Here is a 12500-nt window from a genome sequence, read left to right on the forward strand (position 1 = left end):
ATGACATCCTGTTTTGAAACCCAGCTCTTAGTTTATAGAAACATCCCTCTCACCCTAATTCTTCAACAGACGTGGAGAGTTGCTTCAAGTTCTTGTTTGTGTCTAATCCTTACCTAGATAGATGTCACCCAGTGTTTGAAGCCATGAAACATTGTGTTGCTGTACAGAAAGCGCATGATGGACGACAGCCGACAGAGCCAGACCAATGTGATCAAAATTAATACTACTAGCACTGTGGATTAAACAGCAGCAATAAAAGACAAATTAAATACACATGCAATGTTCAGCATCACACTACTGGCCAAATCTGTGTACATGCTTACAGAGCTCTGTTCATTCCACGACTGTTTTTTACTTCTTTGAATTAAAAGCGAAAGGTGCATCGTCTGCTTCTCTGAATACTATCTTCAGAACACAGAGAAGTACCAAGATTAAGGGGGGTGGCACTTAACTACAGAAAGACAATGGTTGCTAAGGGAGCTTTCTAGTCAAGAGCCCCACAAAAGGGGGAATGGATGGTTCTTTGAAGTAACTTTTTCAAAAGAAATCTGACATCACTTCAATCAGAATGCACATGCGTAACTAGTCCCAGTCCTCTGCCGTGCGTTTCAGTGAAAAACATGTAAAACTCTCAGAAAACGAAAGCAAGAGGCAGTTTTTTTATCTGGATGGGAACCCATCACTTCTCGTAAACTGTAGCAAGATATTTCTATTTGGACAAAAATTGGAACTGATATTTTGAAAAGTGTATCAAAGGAGCGATTTATGACGTCATAATTTGTTTGAGAAATATATATTTTAAATCCTTGCAAGAGATTTTGTGTTAGATGATGCGTTAAAAATTCGAAAAACATACTTAAATCACTGAATTTTTGGGCATTTTCTGCTTTGGTCACGTGATTTACCAAATATGGTCGTGAGTCGAACCAGACAAAGAAAAGTTAAAAAGAACACACTTGGCAGAAAAGGTAACTGTAGAGTTAAATTAGTACGATGATCAAAAAATAAAATCTTATTTTCCTTTGGATTTCAAAACTACGTTAACTAAACATTAAGTGACCCAAGTTTTAAGCCTTGATTTAAAAAAGACACTTTATTTTAACTGGAATTTTCCTACTTAATGGTTGGCCATTACTAACTTTAAAATATTGAGAGAGCTGGATCGCAGAGAAAATGATGTCAAAGACTCAATAGTTTAAGAATGCCATGCGTTTGAACGCGACTAAATTAATATGCAGCATGGGAGTTTCGGGCTTTCAGATTTTTAAACTTGTGTTTTGGATACATAACAAACTGCGTTTACACACTGATATTTTAAGCTACCGACTGAAGGACATCACGTTTCCCTAGATCCAACCCTCTGAGGTCCAGTCGCTCAGTATTGAGCATGAGCAATGGCGGACTGTGAAGTCCAAAACTTACACTCGAAGTAAACAGCCTTGGGATAAAAATCAAAGCTCAAAATTTTGCCAGGCAGGTGTTAAGCAAACGCACTTTCAAACACTGAAGGAAAAAGGAAGTGATTTTTTGATCATAGTACCACTCTAAAGGGACTTGAGAAAACATTATTTGAAGGGGTCCATAGCAACAGTTTGGTAATTAAGAGCCACCCCGCCTTAATGACAAAAGAAAAGTGACCAACTCCCAGTTGGATTGATAGCTTAGATGGAAGAGAAAGTGCAGCACAATTGCACTGTCACGGGTTCAAGTTCCGTCCAAGCCTGGATTAACATTTGTTTCAAGCTTAATATTTGCAACTGTTGAAGTTACTTCATAAATGTGGTGATCACTTTCACTGATACCATTAATGACAAATTTTGGAGATTTAAGTAAAAATGAAAATTCTCTTCAACCAGAATAGGCACCAAGATTTTGTAGTTCACTCTACTAATGATTTGGCACCTGACATAAGGCCTGTCACTCAAAGTTAAACAAGTGTGATCACAAATGTGTACATTGTCATCACAAACACAAGATTAACACTGCAATTCAAATTTGTGGAAATGCTTGGCATAATGAAATAAATGAAACTGACAAGTGATCTTCACACTTATCTGGGCAATTTAAGCAATTGTTTCTTTATAGACACCAGGAAAATCCAGATGGGTTCAACGGGATTCAAACCCATGACCTCTGTGATACTGGTGAAATGCTCTACCGACTGATCGATCTATGAAGCCACACAGTTGGGAGCAGGCCAATTCGTTGGGCTCATGGGTTCTTGTGAAAAAGTCAATGAATGAATGAATAAATGAATGAATGAATGAATGAGCTTGTAGAGCCAGGGTATGAAACAAGTTACTAAAACTGGCAGGAGACTAAAGTCAACTCAAAGCTCGTAGAGCTTACTTTGCAATAGCTGTGGGCCACAGATCACTGTGTGAGCTTGATATCTCTTTTACGTTGCCTGATTCATCCACCTTTATGACGATGCACGGCCACAAAAAGTCAAAAAATTGTGAAAACATTAGATTAACATAATGATATTGTTTTGGAAGTAAGGTAATACTTTATTCTTATATGTAAAATAGATAACTACATTCGATTGTTCCTACAGAAAGCATGACAAAACATTATTGTCCAATATTAATTTTATTGAATACAGATCCAGGGGTGTTGGGTGGCAAGTAAATGGGGGGAAGAAGGGGGAACACAATAATGGGAACATCGAAATATATGTTCATGGCAATGTGGAAATTGAATTTAAAGCACTTTTAGGAATAAAGCAATTTAAGAAACAAATTTGGAATTGATTGGGGGAGCAAGAAAGCAAAAGAAAAAAAGTGTCATCCCACACCTACCCCCCTAGGAGGCCCCCAGAACTTACTGACCAAAAGATATGAAATCGCACAATTATTTTAGACGATCAGAGATAAAGAGAATTTAGCGTTATCAAACCTTGCTTGAGGTATTGCGTAGTCTGGCTAAACATGATATCAATACAGTCAGAACTGTCTCCTCCTGGTGAGAAAAATTCAGACAAGTGTTTAAAGCACCATTCACCAAAATCCTCTGTCATATTATCCATGGCATAGGCATAGTTGATGTCTTCCCTTGGTTGGGTAGTAGGCATTTGTCGTTTGTTACACTGCATAAATACTGCAAAGGGTTCTTTTGCTCTGGCTTTTGCATTGGAATAAAGGAGTCACCATGGGTTAATAGAGATCATGTCTTTCTACAACCATGCTCAGCTCACAGGGTCTTTCATTTTGAGCAAGGAGATGGAAACCCTTGGAAAAAAGGCAGGTCTATTTACAAGAAACATTGCCTATTAAACTCTGGCAAGACTGATGGCAACAAATTCAGTTTCATAAATTTAAAACATATTAAATGGATAAACTCAAACCTGAACAAGACTGTTATTGTTCAGATTGCCTTTAAAGTGCCCATGACCTCATTTTTTAGTTTTCTTTTTTTAATCTACACATGACCGCAGAGGCACATAATACTTATCGAGGCACTGTGACCCAGTGGTTTTAAGGACGCTTGTCTTGAGATCGGGACTTCCCGGGTTCAATACTCGTTCTGACCACTGTTCAACTTCTCAGACACACTTGTCTTGTAAATATCCAACTGGTTTGCCTCCAATCAGTTGGGATTCTTAACAGTTGTTGTTGTTGTGTTCTGTCATTTTGTTGATTGAGTTTCATTGGCCCTGAGAAGCCCCTATGTGGAGTCGACAATTAAGTATGTATTATAAAAATTATTGTATTGTATTGTATGTGATTGCATTGGTGTGAAAGAAGCATGCAAGCGAGGAAGCCCAGAAGCATTGAGAGGCAGGCATAGATGTTTTCACAACTCTCAGGGAAACCTCAACAGATGGAAAGTCTCTGCATGAAGTAACAAAATAAGTGCTGCTTCTAACATTGCCAGCATTTGTTAGACGTATATACTAAAACAGTGGATAGTGTCGAAAGTGCATGCTGATTGGCTACTCAAATTATATCTTTTGCTATTCACCCTTTGAGCAATTCGCATGGACTTTGCTCCCGAAAATGTTAGCATCTTTTATGCTATACTATCTCACTGTTTTAGTATACACTAAAACAACTATTCACCTCAGTGTTGGTGAATAGTTGCTAATTATCTTCAGTGACTTACTGTGATTTTCACACATTGCTTACATCCAGAACATTCAACCCTATTGTATTGTGTCCTTTAATGATTCACTTAAGCAAGCTATGTCCAGAGAATTAAAAAATGTCTTGAGCATCATGAGAAAAAAAATAAAGTTTATTTCTCAATCAGTTAATCATACTAACCTTTATTTTACGAGCAAAATGAATGAAGTTAGTCCTGCAAAATAGCAAAGTACAGTACTTTTCTAAAAAGCATCCACAAATCAAAGGGCTGATTCCACCTCACATGGCATGTACAAAACAAAATTCAAGTCCTTCATTCATTCAAGTACTTTGAATGTACACAAATAAAGGAAAGGAACTTAATTTAAGTGTCTAATCTTCTAGCGCCGTAGAGCACTAATCGGGGACACTGTAAATTGAAATTAACAACTTAACACAAATCAAATAAAATTTTGGTTTTTGAACATAACTCCAGTGTTAAGTCCCCAGTGGAAAAAAAAGGAACAACCAGGCTACCAATATAAACAAAAATAAAACAAGCTTCATGACAAGCAAAAAGGAAGACAAAAAAACAAACAGTTGTCTCGCAACTGCAGCATGTTTCCTTTGCAACTTCAAGTTGCATGAAAAGTTAAAATTAAAGGCTCAATGATAAAAACAACTGTAAACACACAGGCAATCCCTCATTTTTGTCTGATCCTTTCACCAAGCCATTTCTACCAATTCTGATCAGGAACCTTTGTCTACATGGTACTGTGTGGACAAGATGGAATAATCACCAAGATGTAGTTAAAACAATGCAAATTTTTAAGGCCCTCTGGATAGCAAAACTCTGAAGAACTTGAAGTTTGTAGGTTTCTGAATTTCAGTCCAATATACAAACTTAATACAAATATAGGACAAATCTACAATCCTCAAATAATTACAATAATTGGGACAACTCTATTTCCTGACCACCTTGTACCTTTGCCCTACCCCTTCCACCTGCAAGCAATGCTAACCCCAACTCAACAACATGATCGAACGTTTGGACACTCAACATTCAATGAGGGGGGAGGAAAGAAAAATAGCCCATTTTCATGTGCAACATTGCTTAAACATACTGTAGCATGCGTTTCCCATTTACATTCTCTAGGATTGTACAGTGACTGTCATGAAGCTACCATTTAAAAATACTAGATTAATGTTCATTTACACCAACCATACACTACACATAAACATCCAGCAACACATCTTACAGTTTCAGTATGTGTGTAGTATGTGTAACCACAATTCCAGGGCCACCATCAGCAGACCTTTTCTGTTGTCCATTGCTGTTACTGAATATCTTCAAAACTAAGAATATTATTGATATAATGTTCAACAGGGTTTCATTCCAAAATTTCATTTTGAATGAAATCATCATGTTAAACTATTTTCACCAAACCTCACTCTAAGACTTTTATTATTCACTGCAAAATTTTAGGAATCATCTTTGCATGGCATTTTGAATGCCTGAAAAGACAAATAATAATTATTTTGGAAATGTATGTGAAGTTCCCCATAAAAACACTTGCTATGCAGGCTATTCATAATAATTTATAATTACAAACTGCAAACTAACTCAAGCAATTACAAAGAAGACTGAACAGGTCAGTTCTCAAATATCTGGAAAAAAATTAACTGCTCCCGGGCCTGTGTACTGTAATCAATTCAAAATAATAATAAAAATTAGAACAAAAAAATTTCCTCACCGCCATCCCACAGATTCCTTACTGGCTTTCTCCATCCCTGAGGCTTGGACAGATAGCAACAGGTGGACGCCAACAAACTACTGAGCTGCAAAATACGTGACAGTAACTGTTCAAATTTTTAGTAAAATAATTACTGGGTTGCCCATGGCAAACCAGTCGAGGTCTGCGTTGATTTCGTCGTTTTTTTGTTTTTTTCCGTGTTGGGAAAATTCTTGCCTGTCACTCCCCTACTAAGTGGTGTGCATAGAGTCTTCTCTGCGTATTTTGTTAGGTTTGAGGGGGCTGGGGTAATGCGTAGCTTGCTCTGCACAATTAACCTGTAATGGCGTCGAAAGTCATTGTAACGCGAATGGCGTTTTAATATATCTTTAAAGAAATATACCCATATGGAGCTCAAGAATGGAACGTCAAGACAGGCGGTGAAACATAAAGATCTGGAATCTTAAAAGCGACGAGTAATGGACTTCGACAGCGTGAATCTTTCGCCCGTCGAGCCGAAATCAAAATGAGCTGTACTTCTAATATTTCGCCAAGGTGGTGTTACGTACAACACTGAAACCAAATGGAAATTTCTCTGGTAAATTACGGGTTCAACAAAGACAGAGAAGGAATCGAATACCACAAGTATATCTGTGATCTCTGTTGTGTGTCTCACAGTGTTTACTGAAGTCGCATCTATTTAAAGTTTGCCTGTTTTTCCGGCAAGTAACATTCATTTTGTACTCAACTCTGCAAAGGTTTAAAAAAATTGGAAATGTGACAGTGAAAAATTATTTGAATGAAAGCTTGTTGTCTCTTTTGTGCTTTATTATTTACGGTCAAGGTTCTTTCGAAAAGGGTTTGATGTGAACTGTCAGAAATTTATTTAATTGCATATGCTTTGTGATTGTGTGTTTCGTCGCTTGCACGCACGCAACTGAAATAGGAAGGGTTTCTTGCCTCTTATAGCAAATATATTGCTTGTTTCAAGAAATGTTTCGCTGGAAAATGTTTCTGGGAAATTTCCAGCTTTTGTAAATTTATCATGTTGTGTAATTTTCGAGCTTTGCAAATTTGCATTCATGTGTTGAAATGTGATACGGGGAGAATTTTTGTGGTAACGCACAAGTCACGAAAATAAACTGGTCTGTTGGAAGCGTGCTTGAGTATTAACAAAATGACCCCCAAAATCGGCAAAAGATTGTGACGCTGATGAATAATAAAGTAGCTGCTATTACCAAAACGATGGAATTACCTGGTGATAAATAACCTTGTCTTGGAGAGTAAATTTTTGATTTTCCAGAAACAATGGTCAACCTCTGAGAGTTGGGCGATTGTGATCTTTGTGTTGAATTCGCACATTTCTTGTCAAAATTTATAACAATTGAAAGAAAAAGAAAACTAAAAAAAACAAAAATGCGACTCATCCTCGGTGTAAAAACCTGTGAAACTCACAGATGACGTAACACAAAGGAAAACAAAAGAGCAAAAAAACATCAAACAATAACCTAACCCCACCACGAGCTAACAAAACAAAGAAAAAGTTTCACAGGTTTTTACACCGAGGTAAACCCAAAAACCCGGTATCTTGGCATCATTTGACACCGATGCTTCACTGTTTCGCGGTAACTTGATCACTGCGCCCGCTGAATCCGATGTGCGATTTACTCGGTGCAGCCAGAGGTACAATTACAACCAAAAAAACTAAAATCTCCCAAAATGTTTTTCGCTGATGGTAACTTTTTATATTCGTGGTTCAAAATTAATGTTGTTTTCATGTCGTAAATTTTGATACCGATGGCAAAATATTTTATTCTCGATCGACCGTCCTGAAACTTCCTTCTGCTCTTCTTAAAATCTGTGTATCCATATTTATTTACTTTTACATCAATATTTGTTTTGCATAAAGCAAGCTAACAAAATCTGTATCTTGCTTGGTTCGCATTTGTTAGCGTTAATAGTATTTTCGGTCCGATGTTTCTATTTTATGAGGGGTATATTGTTTTGGTCTCCCATCCAAACACTAACCCCGCCGAACAGGGAGGGCTTAACTTCTGTGAACTTCGGTATTACAAAGCTGTCAGATGCTCAGAGGGCACACTTAAACTTGTTGTGATAAGAAGTTTATCAACATGTCAGCCCAGAAGCCAATGTTTCTCACTTCCCATTTATTTTCTTCAATCTTTCTGGGTTCAGTACTTTGCTAGAAACCAAATGTCTTCTTAGTCTATTTACCCAAGACTTCTACCATGGCACTACAATGATAGACAATACCAAAACAATATCGTGCACTGTTAGAGCTACATATTACGCAAGGACAAATCTCTTTCGTCGTACGAACGTGTGAGGACCTGTGAGCCAAAGGGCCTCTTCTGGTATGACTTCTTAATGATCCCCCAACTTGAAAAAAATTGTCTGGAACAGTTCACGTACCACAGGCAACCCAGTGTACCCTCACGGAGGGTCTAGTTATACCATAGAATGAATAAACCAGGATTGCAAACGCCCCAAAGGAAAACACTGGTTTCTGTCTGTTAGGTCCTGGCCTCCACAGTTCAAAAGGTAGATAATGCTATCCACCCAATAAATCACTATCCAGCGGATAGCCACTAACGCAACCAATTGAGATATCCAGTGGATAGTGATTTCTCCAATGCATAGTGCTATCTCCCCTTTGAACAACTGTGGCCTGTTGGATAGTTTCAGTATCAGGATGGGTGAAGTATTTTAACTGAAATTTTCCTATTAATTTTAATGGTTTGCCGTGTAACTTTAAAATCTTGAGAGAGCTTGATCAAGGGGAAAATCATGTCAAAGACTCGCTAGTTTCAGAATGCAAGGCATTCCACAGAATTAATATGCAGCACAGGAATAGACCTTTTCGGCTTGTACATTCTGTTTTCCCAATACAGATCATGTGATAATACTCAGGAGGTTTGGTCTTTTGTTTTGTTCATTAAAATGAGGGCATGCAAGCACGAATATGCCTGCATGCACTCTTTTTAATGAACAAAACAATGACCAAGCCTCCTGAGTATTATCACATGATCTGTATTGGGAAAACAAAATGTACAAGCCGAAAAGGTCTATTCCGGGCTTTTAGATTTTCAAACTGTTGTTTTGCACACATAATAAAGTGTGTTTACATGCTGAAATTTTAAGCTACTGAGTAAATGATGTAACTTTTTCCTAGAAATTCCAACCATCTGGGAGTGAGACTTGACAGATTTTACTCCGTTAACTGGGGGCATCCTAGGGTATTTGAGGTGTCAATGGGTTAATAACTGTGATAAAATAATTATTCTTATCATGCACATATTAATCACATTAACATAAACTTGCCAGGACACTTACAGATCGGTGATCTAAAGACGGTGCATTCTCATCAACCCTTATCTCTGCTAAAAGTTCCCACTCTTTGCCATTTAAAAGAAAAGCATTCATTTGTTCCTCAATATGAACATCTGCTGTGCCTGACATTGAAAGACATCAATGTGTTAGAGGAAATAAAAAGTATGATTCCTGTACATGATGATTTCTTTTTGGTTATTAGGCAAGTACAACTACTCTAGAGCTTCTAATGAGACTCCAACCCATTTTGGGGAGCCTACTCGAATGAAATTAAGACTTGAATAATTATTGACAATCTGTCTGCACTATTGAATCTTATTACCACAAATACCTCTTACCAACCGAGTTCGAGGTGTTGATTTATGGCCCAAGCGCGAAGTGCATGGGCCATAAATCAACGGGAAAAAAACAAGGATCCATAACTTACAGTATGGACCTCAAACTCCATTAACGAGGTTAGTAAGAGATTAATTATATCTCTGAGGTTAATCTGGCGCGCGGGCAAGGAAACTAGTCGAAGTAAAGCGGAAAGTTTAACTGCCACAAAGATTGCTGTGTCCAAATCAGAAAAACTAAATCTTCTTGGCTGTTTGAAATAGTTGCTTGCAAGATTCAAACAGTTTTACAAGTTTATGTAACAGAAACGACATGAAAAACTTGCTAGATAATGTTTTATCGAAATGTTAAATTTAGCAGACTGTACAGCGGGCAGTTCTGTAGAATATGGCCTACTAATTTAGCCAATCACAGTGCAATATTTCAGAGATATAATAAAAGATCTTATTCAGGGTGTCAAGCTTATAACCTGGTTTACACCATTTTCACTGATACTCACTAAAATCCAAGCTATGGTGCACCACTAAAAAAGAAACGCCCCTTGAGAATGTACAACAAAATACAAATATTTTGTACAGACAAACACTCTTTTGTTGTACATTATTGTACCACAAAAAGCAAACCCGTAGATACCTGAGGACGTTTGCCACATGTAAGACTTGACTCTGTTTAAAAGCTCATCTGCTCTGTATTAAAGCAACCATAGCAAAAATGACAACCAATAACAAAAATCACAACAACCAATCCAATAATAATTATTATTGCCATTGAAAAATAATGTACTCATACTTCAATGTCTCTACATCAATATTATTACTGAAGCTTCTTTGGGATGAAATGGTTTTTCACAAGGAGTAGGGCAAAAACAAAACATTAATTAATTAAGGAGTCCCAAAGAAGCGTGAAAAACTCAGGCTTGAACCAGTGATATACATGTGTACAAGCATGTGTGTTGTGCAATAATAATTATTATGCATGTACTTTAAGAAGAGTCCTCCTTCTTTGCAACTGCTTAACGCTAACGTTTACATGTGTTTTCACAAATTTAAAACTAAAGATTTTACATTTAATTATTTTAATAAAAAGAAATTTGGAAACCATACCTTTTGTTGTGTGACTCCTGACAGATATCAAGCACAAGAAGTTCTTGATGAATGGCAGCCTTAACTTTATCCAAGGGACTGTTCCCACTGCGTCCTGCTACTGCATTCACCATCCCAAGGGCATACGCAAAAAGCTGAGAAGCTGTTCTGTATTCCTGGACAAAAAAATGGCCGATAAATGAACTTAACATGAATTCTTAGTAATGGTCTTAACTTGCTTTCAGCGTTTTCTCCTGAGTGGGAAGTTTAGTTTTCCTCCCTCAACAAAAAGCCACACTGTCAATACATGATGATTACGATATCTGCAGTATTAGTGAGGATGATGATGATGATGATGATGACGATGACAGTGATAATTATCAAGTCCAAAAATGGGATATAAAAGGATTGGAAGTGGTCTAATCAAAGGAGCTTTTGGTTGTGTGACATGTCACATTTCGGTTTACTGACGGCAAGACGTCGAAATGAAGCTGGCAGGACCAATGGTACAGAAAACAGCACTACTTGGAACAGCCCAGATTTTGAGAACAGTAATGTTTGTAAGCTAGTTCAGAATTTACCTGAGTGACAGAACAGTTCAATGCCTTGGAAAAAAGAACATGCAAAGTGTTCTGTTGCTGTAAATTCTTTATCTCCTCAAGATGGTTCTCATAAAGCAAACAATGAAATTCCTTCAAGAGAAGATACAAACGCATGTGTGAGAGGAGGGATAGGTTGCTACAACAATTTATATGTAATCTTGATAACCCGCTAAATACTATAAATTAAAATGAAGCTCTAGACAGTCCTTATTTAAAACATGGGGTACAGATGATACCACTTCCAGAGTTCAAACAATAATTATTATTCAATAGTAAGACAGTATAGTTCACGATTTTCCAGGGCAATTTAATGGCAGTGAGTTGTGAGGAAAAAAAGAGCTGTACAGTACTGCTCAAGAAAGCAAATTGGGGAAGGCATAGCTTTTTGAATCAAGCTACAAAAACAACAAGAAAGAGAATGGCCTGCTAAAATGGAGAAAACATTGTCGTTCAATTTTATTTTTTTTTGGTTAAAAATGTTTAAAATCTGGTCCATTTCAATTTCAATTGATTTTGATTTAATTTTGAAACCATGGAAAAATCAAAATTGAACTAGTTTGAAAACATTTGAACCAGACATAAATTCTAATTTAATTAAAGAAAAACAAAGGACATCACAAAATCATGACAATATAATTACAGAGTACCTTTCTATTTAAGATCATGGTGATCATGATCGCAGTTATTAATTAACACTACTTGAGCAGTAATGAAAGGAAAGCCTGAAAAATTCAGGCATCAATGGGATTCAAACCCTGGCCTCTGCAATACAATAATTGTAATGCTCTTAGACCACCCTGTACCAGTTAAGCTATAAAGCCATCTGGGAACTGGTCATTATGTGAGTTCATATTGAGCCCATAGAGGATAATAAACATTTTATAATTATAGGATGACGAAATTAAGTTACCTAAAGTAATATAGGAAAGCCAGATATATTTGAACTGCAGAGAAAATAAAGTTACAGTAAGATGCTGATCATCGCAGTTATTATAAATTAACGTTACTTATCATAATGAATTTAAAGGAAAGCCTAAAAATTTCAGGCTGGTGAGGATTTGATCCCTGACAATAATATTGGCCCAGTCCTCTACCAGTTGAGCTATCAAGCCATCTGGGAGCTGGCGTACCTTTCTACTGTATATCAATTAAAAATTTGTAAGTCACACAGCTAATAAAAGAACAAATAAACTGAAAAACTGGAAAACTAAAAAGAAATACCTTTTCACACTCAATACTCCAGGTCATCAATAATTTAAGTGCAACAGTGTTTCACATTTCAATTAAATTTTTCTCTCTTATTTGTATTGCAAGCTTCCCTTAGTACACCAA

The 12500-nt window shown here is 36.9% G+C and overlaps 1 protein-coding gene across 2 annotated transcripts in view; it reads right to left on the bottom strand.

The window, feature by feature from the left end:
* LOC138019393 (integrator complex subunit 8-like) overlaps positions 1-12500 on the bottom strand; it is a 44153-nt gene that overhangs the window by 4785 nt on the left and 26868 nt on the right. For both annotated transcript variants that reach the window (XM_068866167.1, XM_068866166.1), the window contains exons 16-25: positions 11148-11258; positions 10588-10742; positions 10118-10170; positions 9152-9270; positions 5819-5903; positions 5324-5420; positions 4266-4299; positions 2899-2961; positions 2350-2420; positions 114-232 (exon numbers count right to left, since the gene is read on the bottom strand). In XM_068866167.1, the coding sequence (XP_068722268.1) occupies positions 114-232; positions 2350-2420; positions 2899-2961; positions 4266-4299; positions 5324-5420; positions 5819-5903; positions 9152-9270; positions 10118-10170; positions 10588-10742; positions 11148-11258 (907 nt within the window). The remainder of the gene's footprint in view (positions 1-113; positions 233-2349; positions 2421-2898; positions 2962-4265; positions 4300-5323; positions 5421-5818; positions 5904-9151; positions 9271-10117; positions 10171-10587; positions 10743-11147; positions 11259-12500) is intronic.

Source organism: Montipora capricornis, chromosome 10 (genome assembly GCF_036669925.1).
Source record: "Montipora capricornis isolate CH-2021 chromosome 10, ASM3666992v2, whole genome shotgun sequence".
Lineage (NCBI taxonomy): Eukaryota > Metazoa > Cnidaria > Anthozoa > Scleractinia > Acroporidae > Montipora > Montipora capricornis.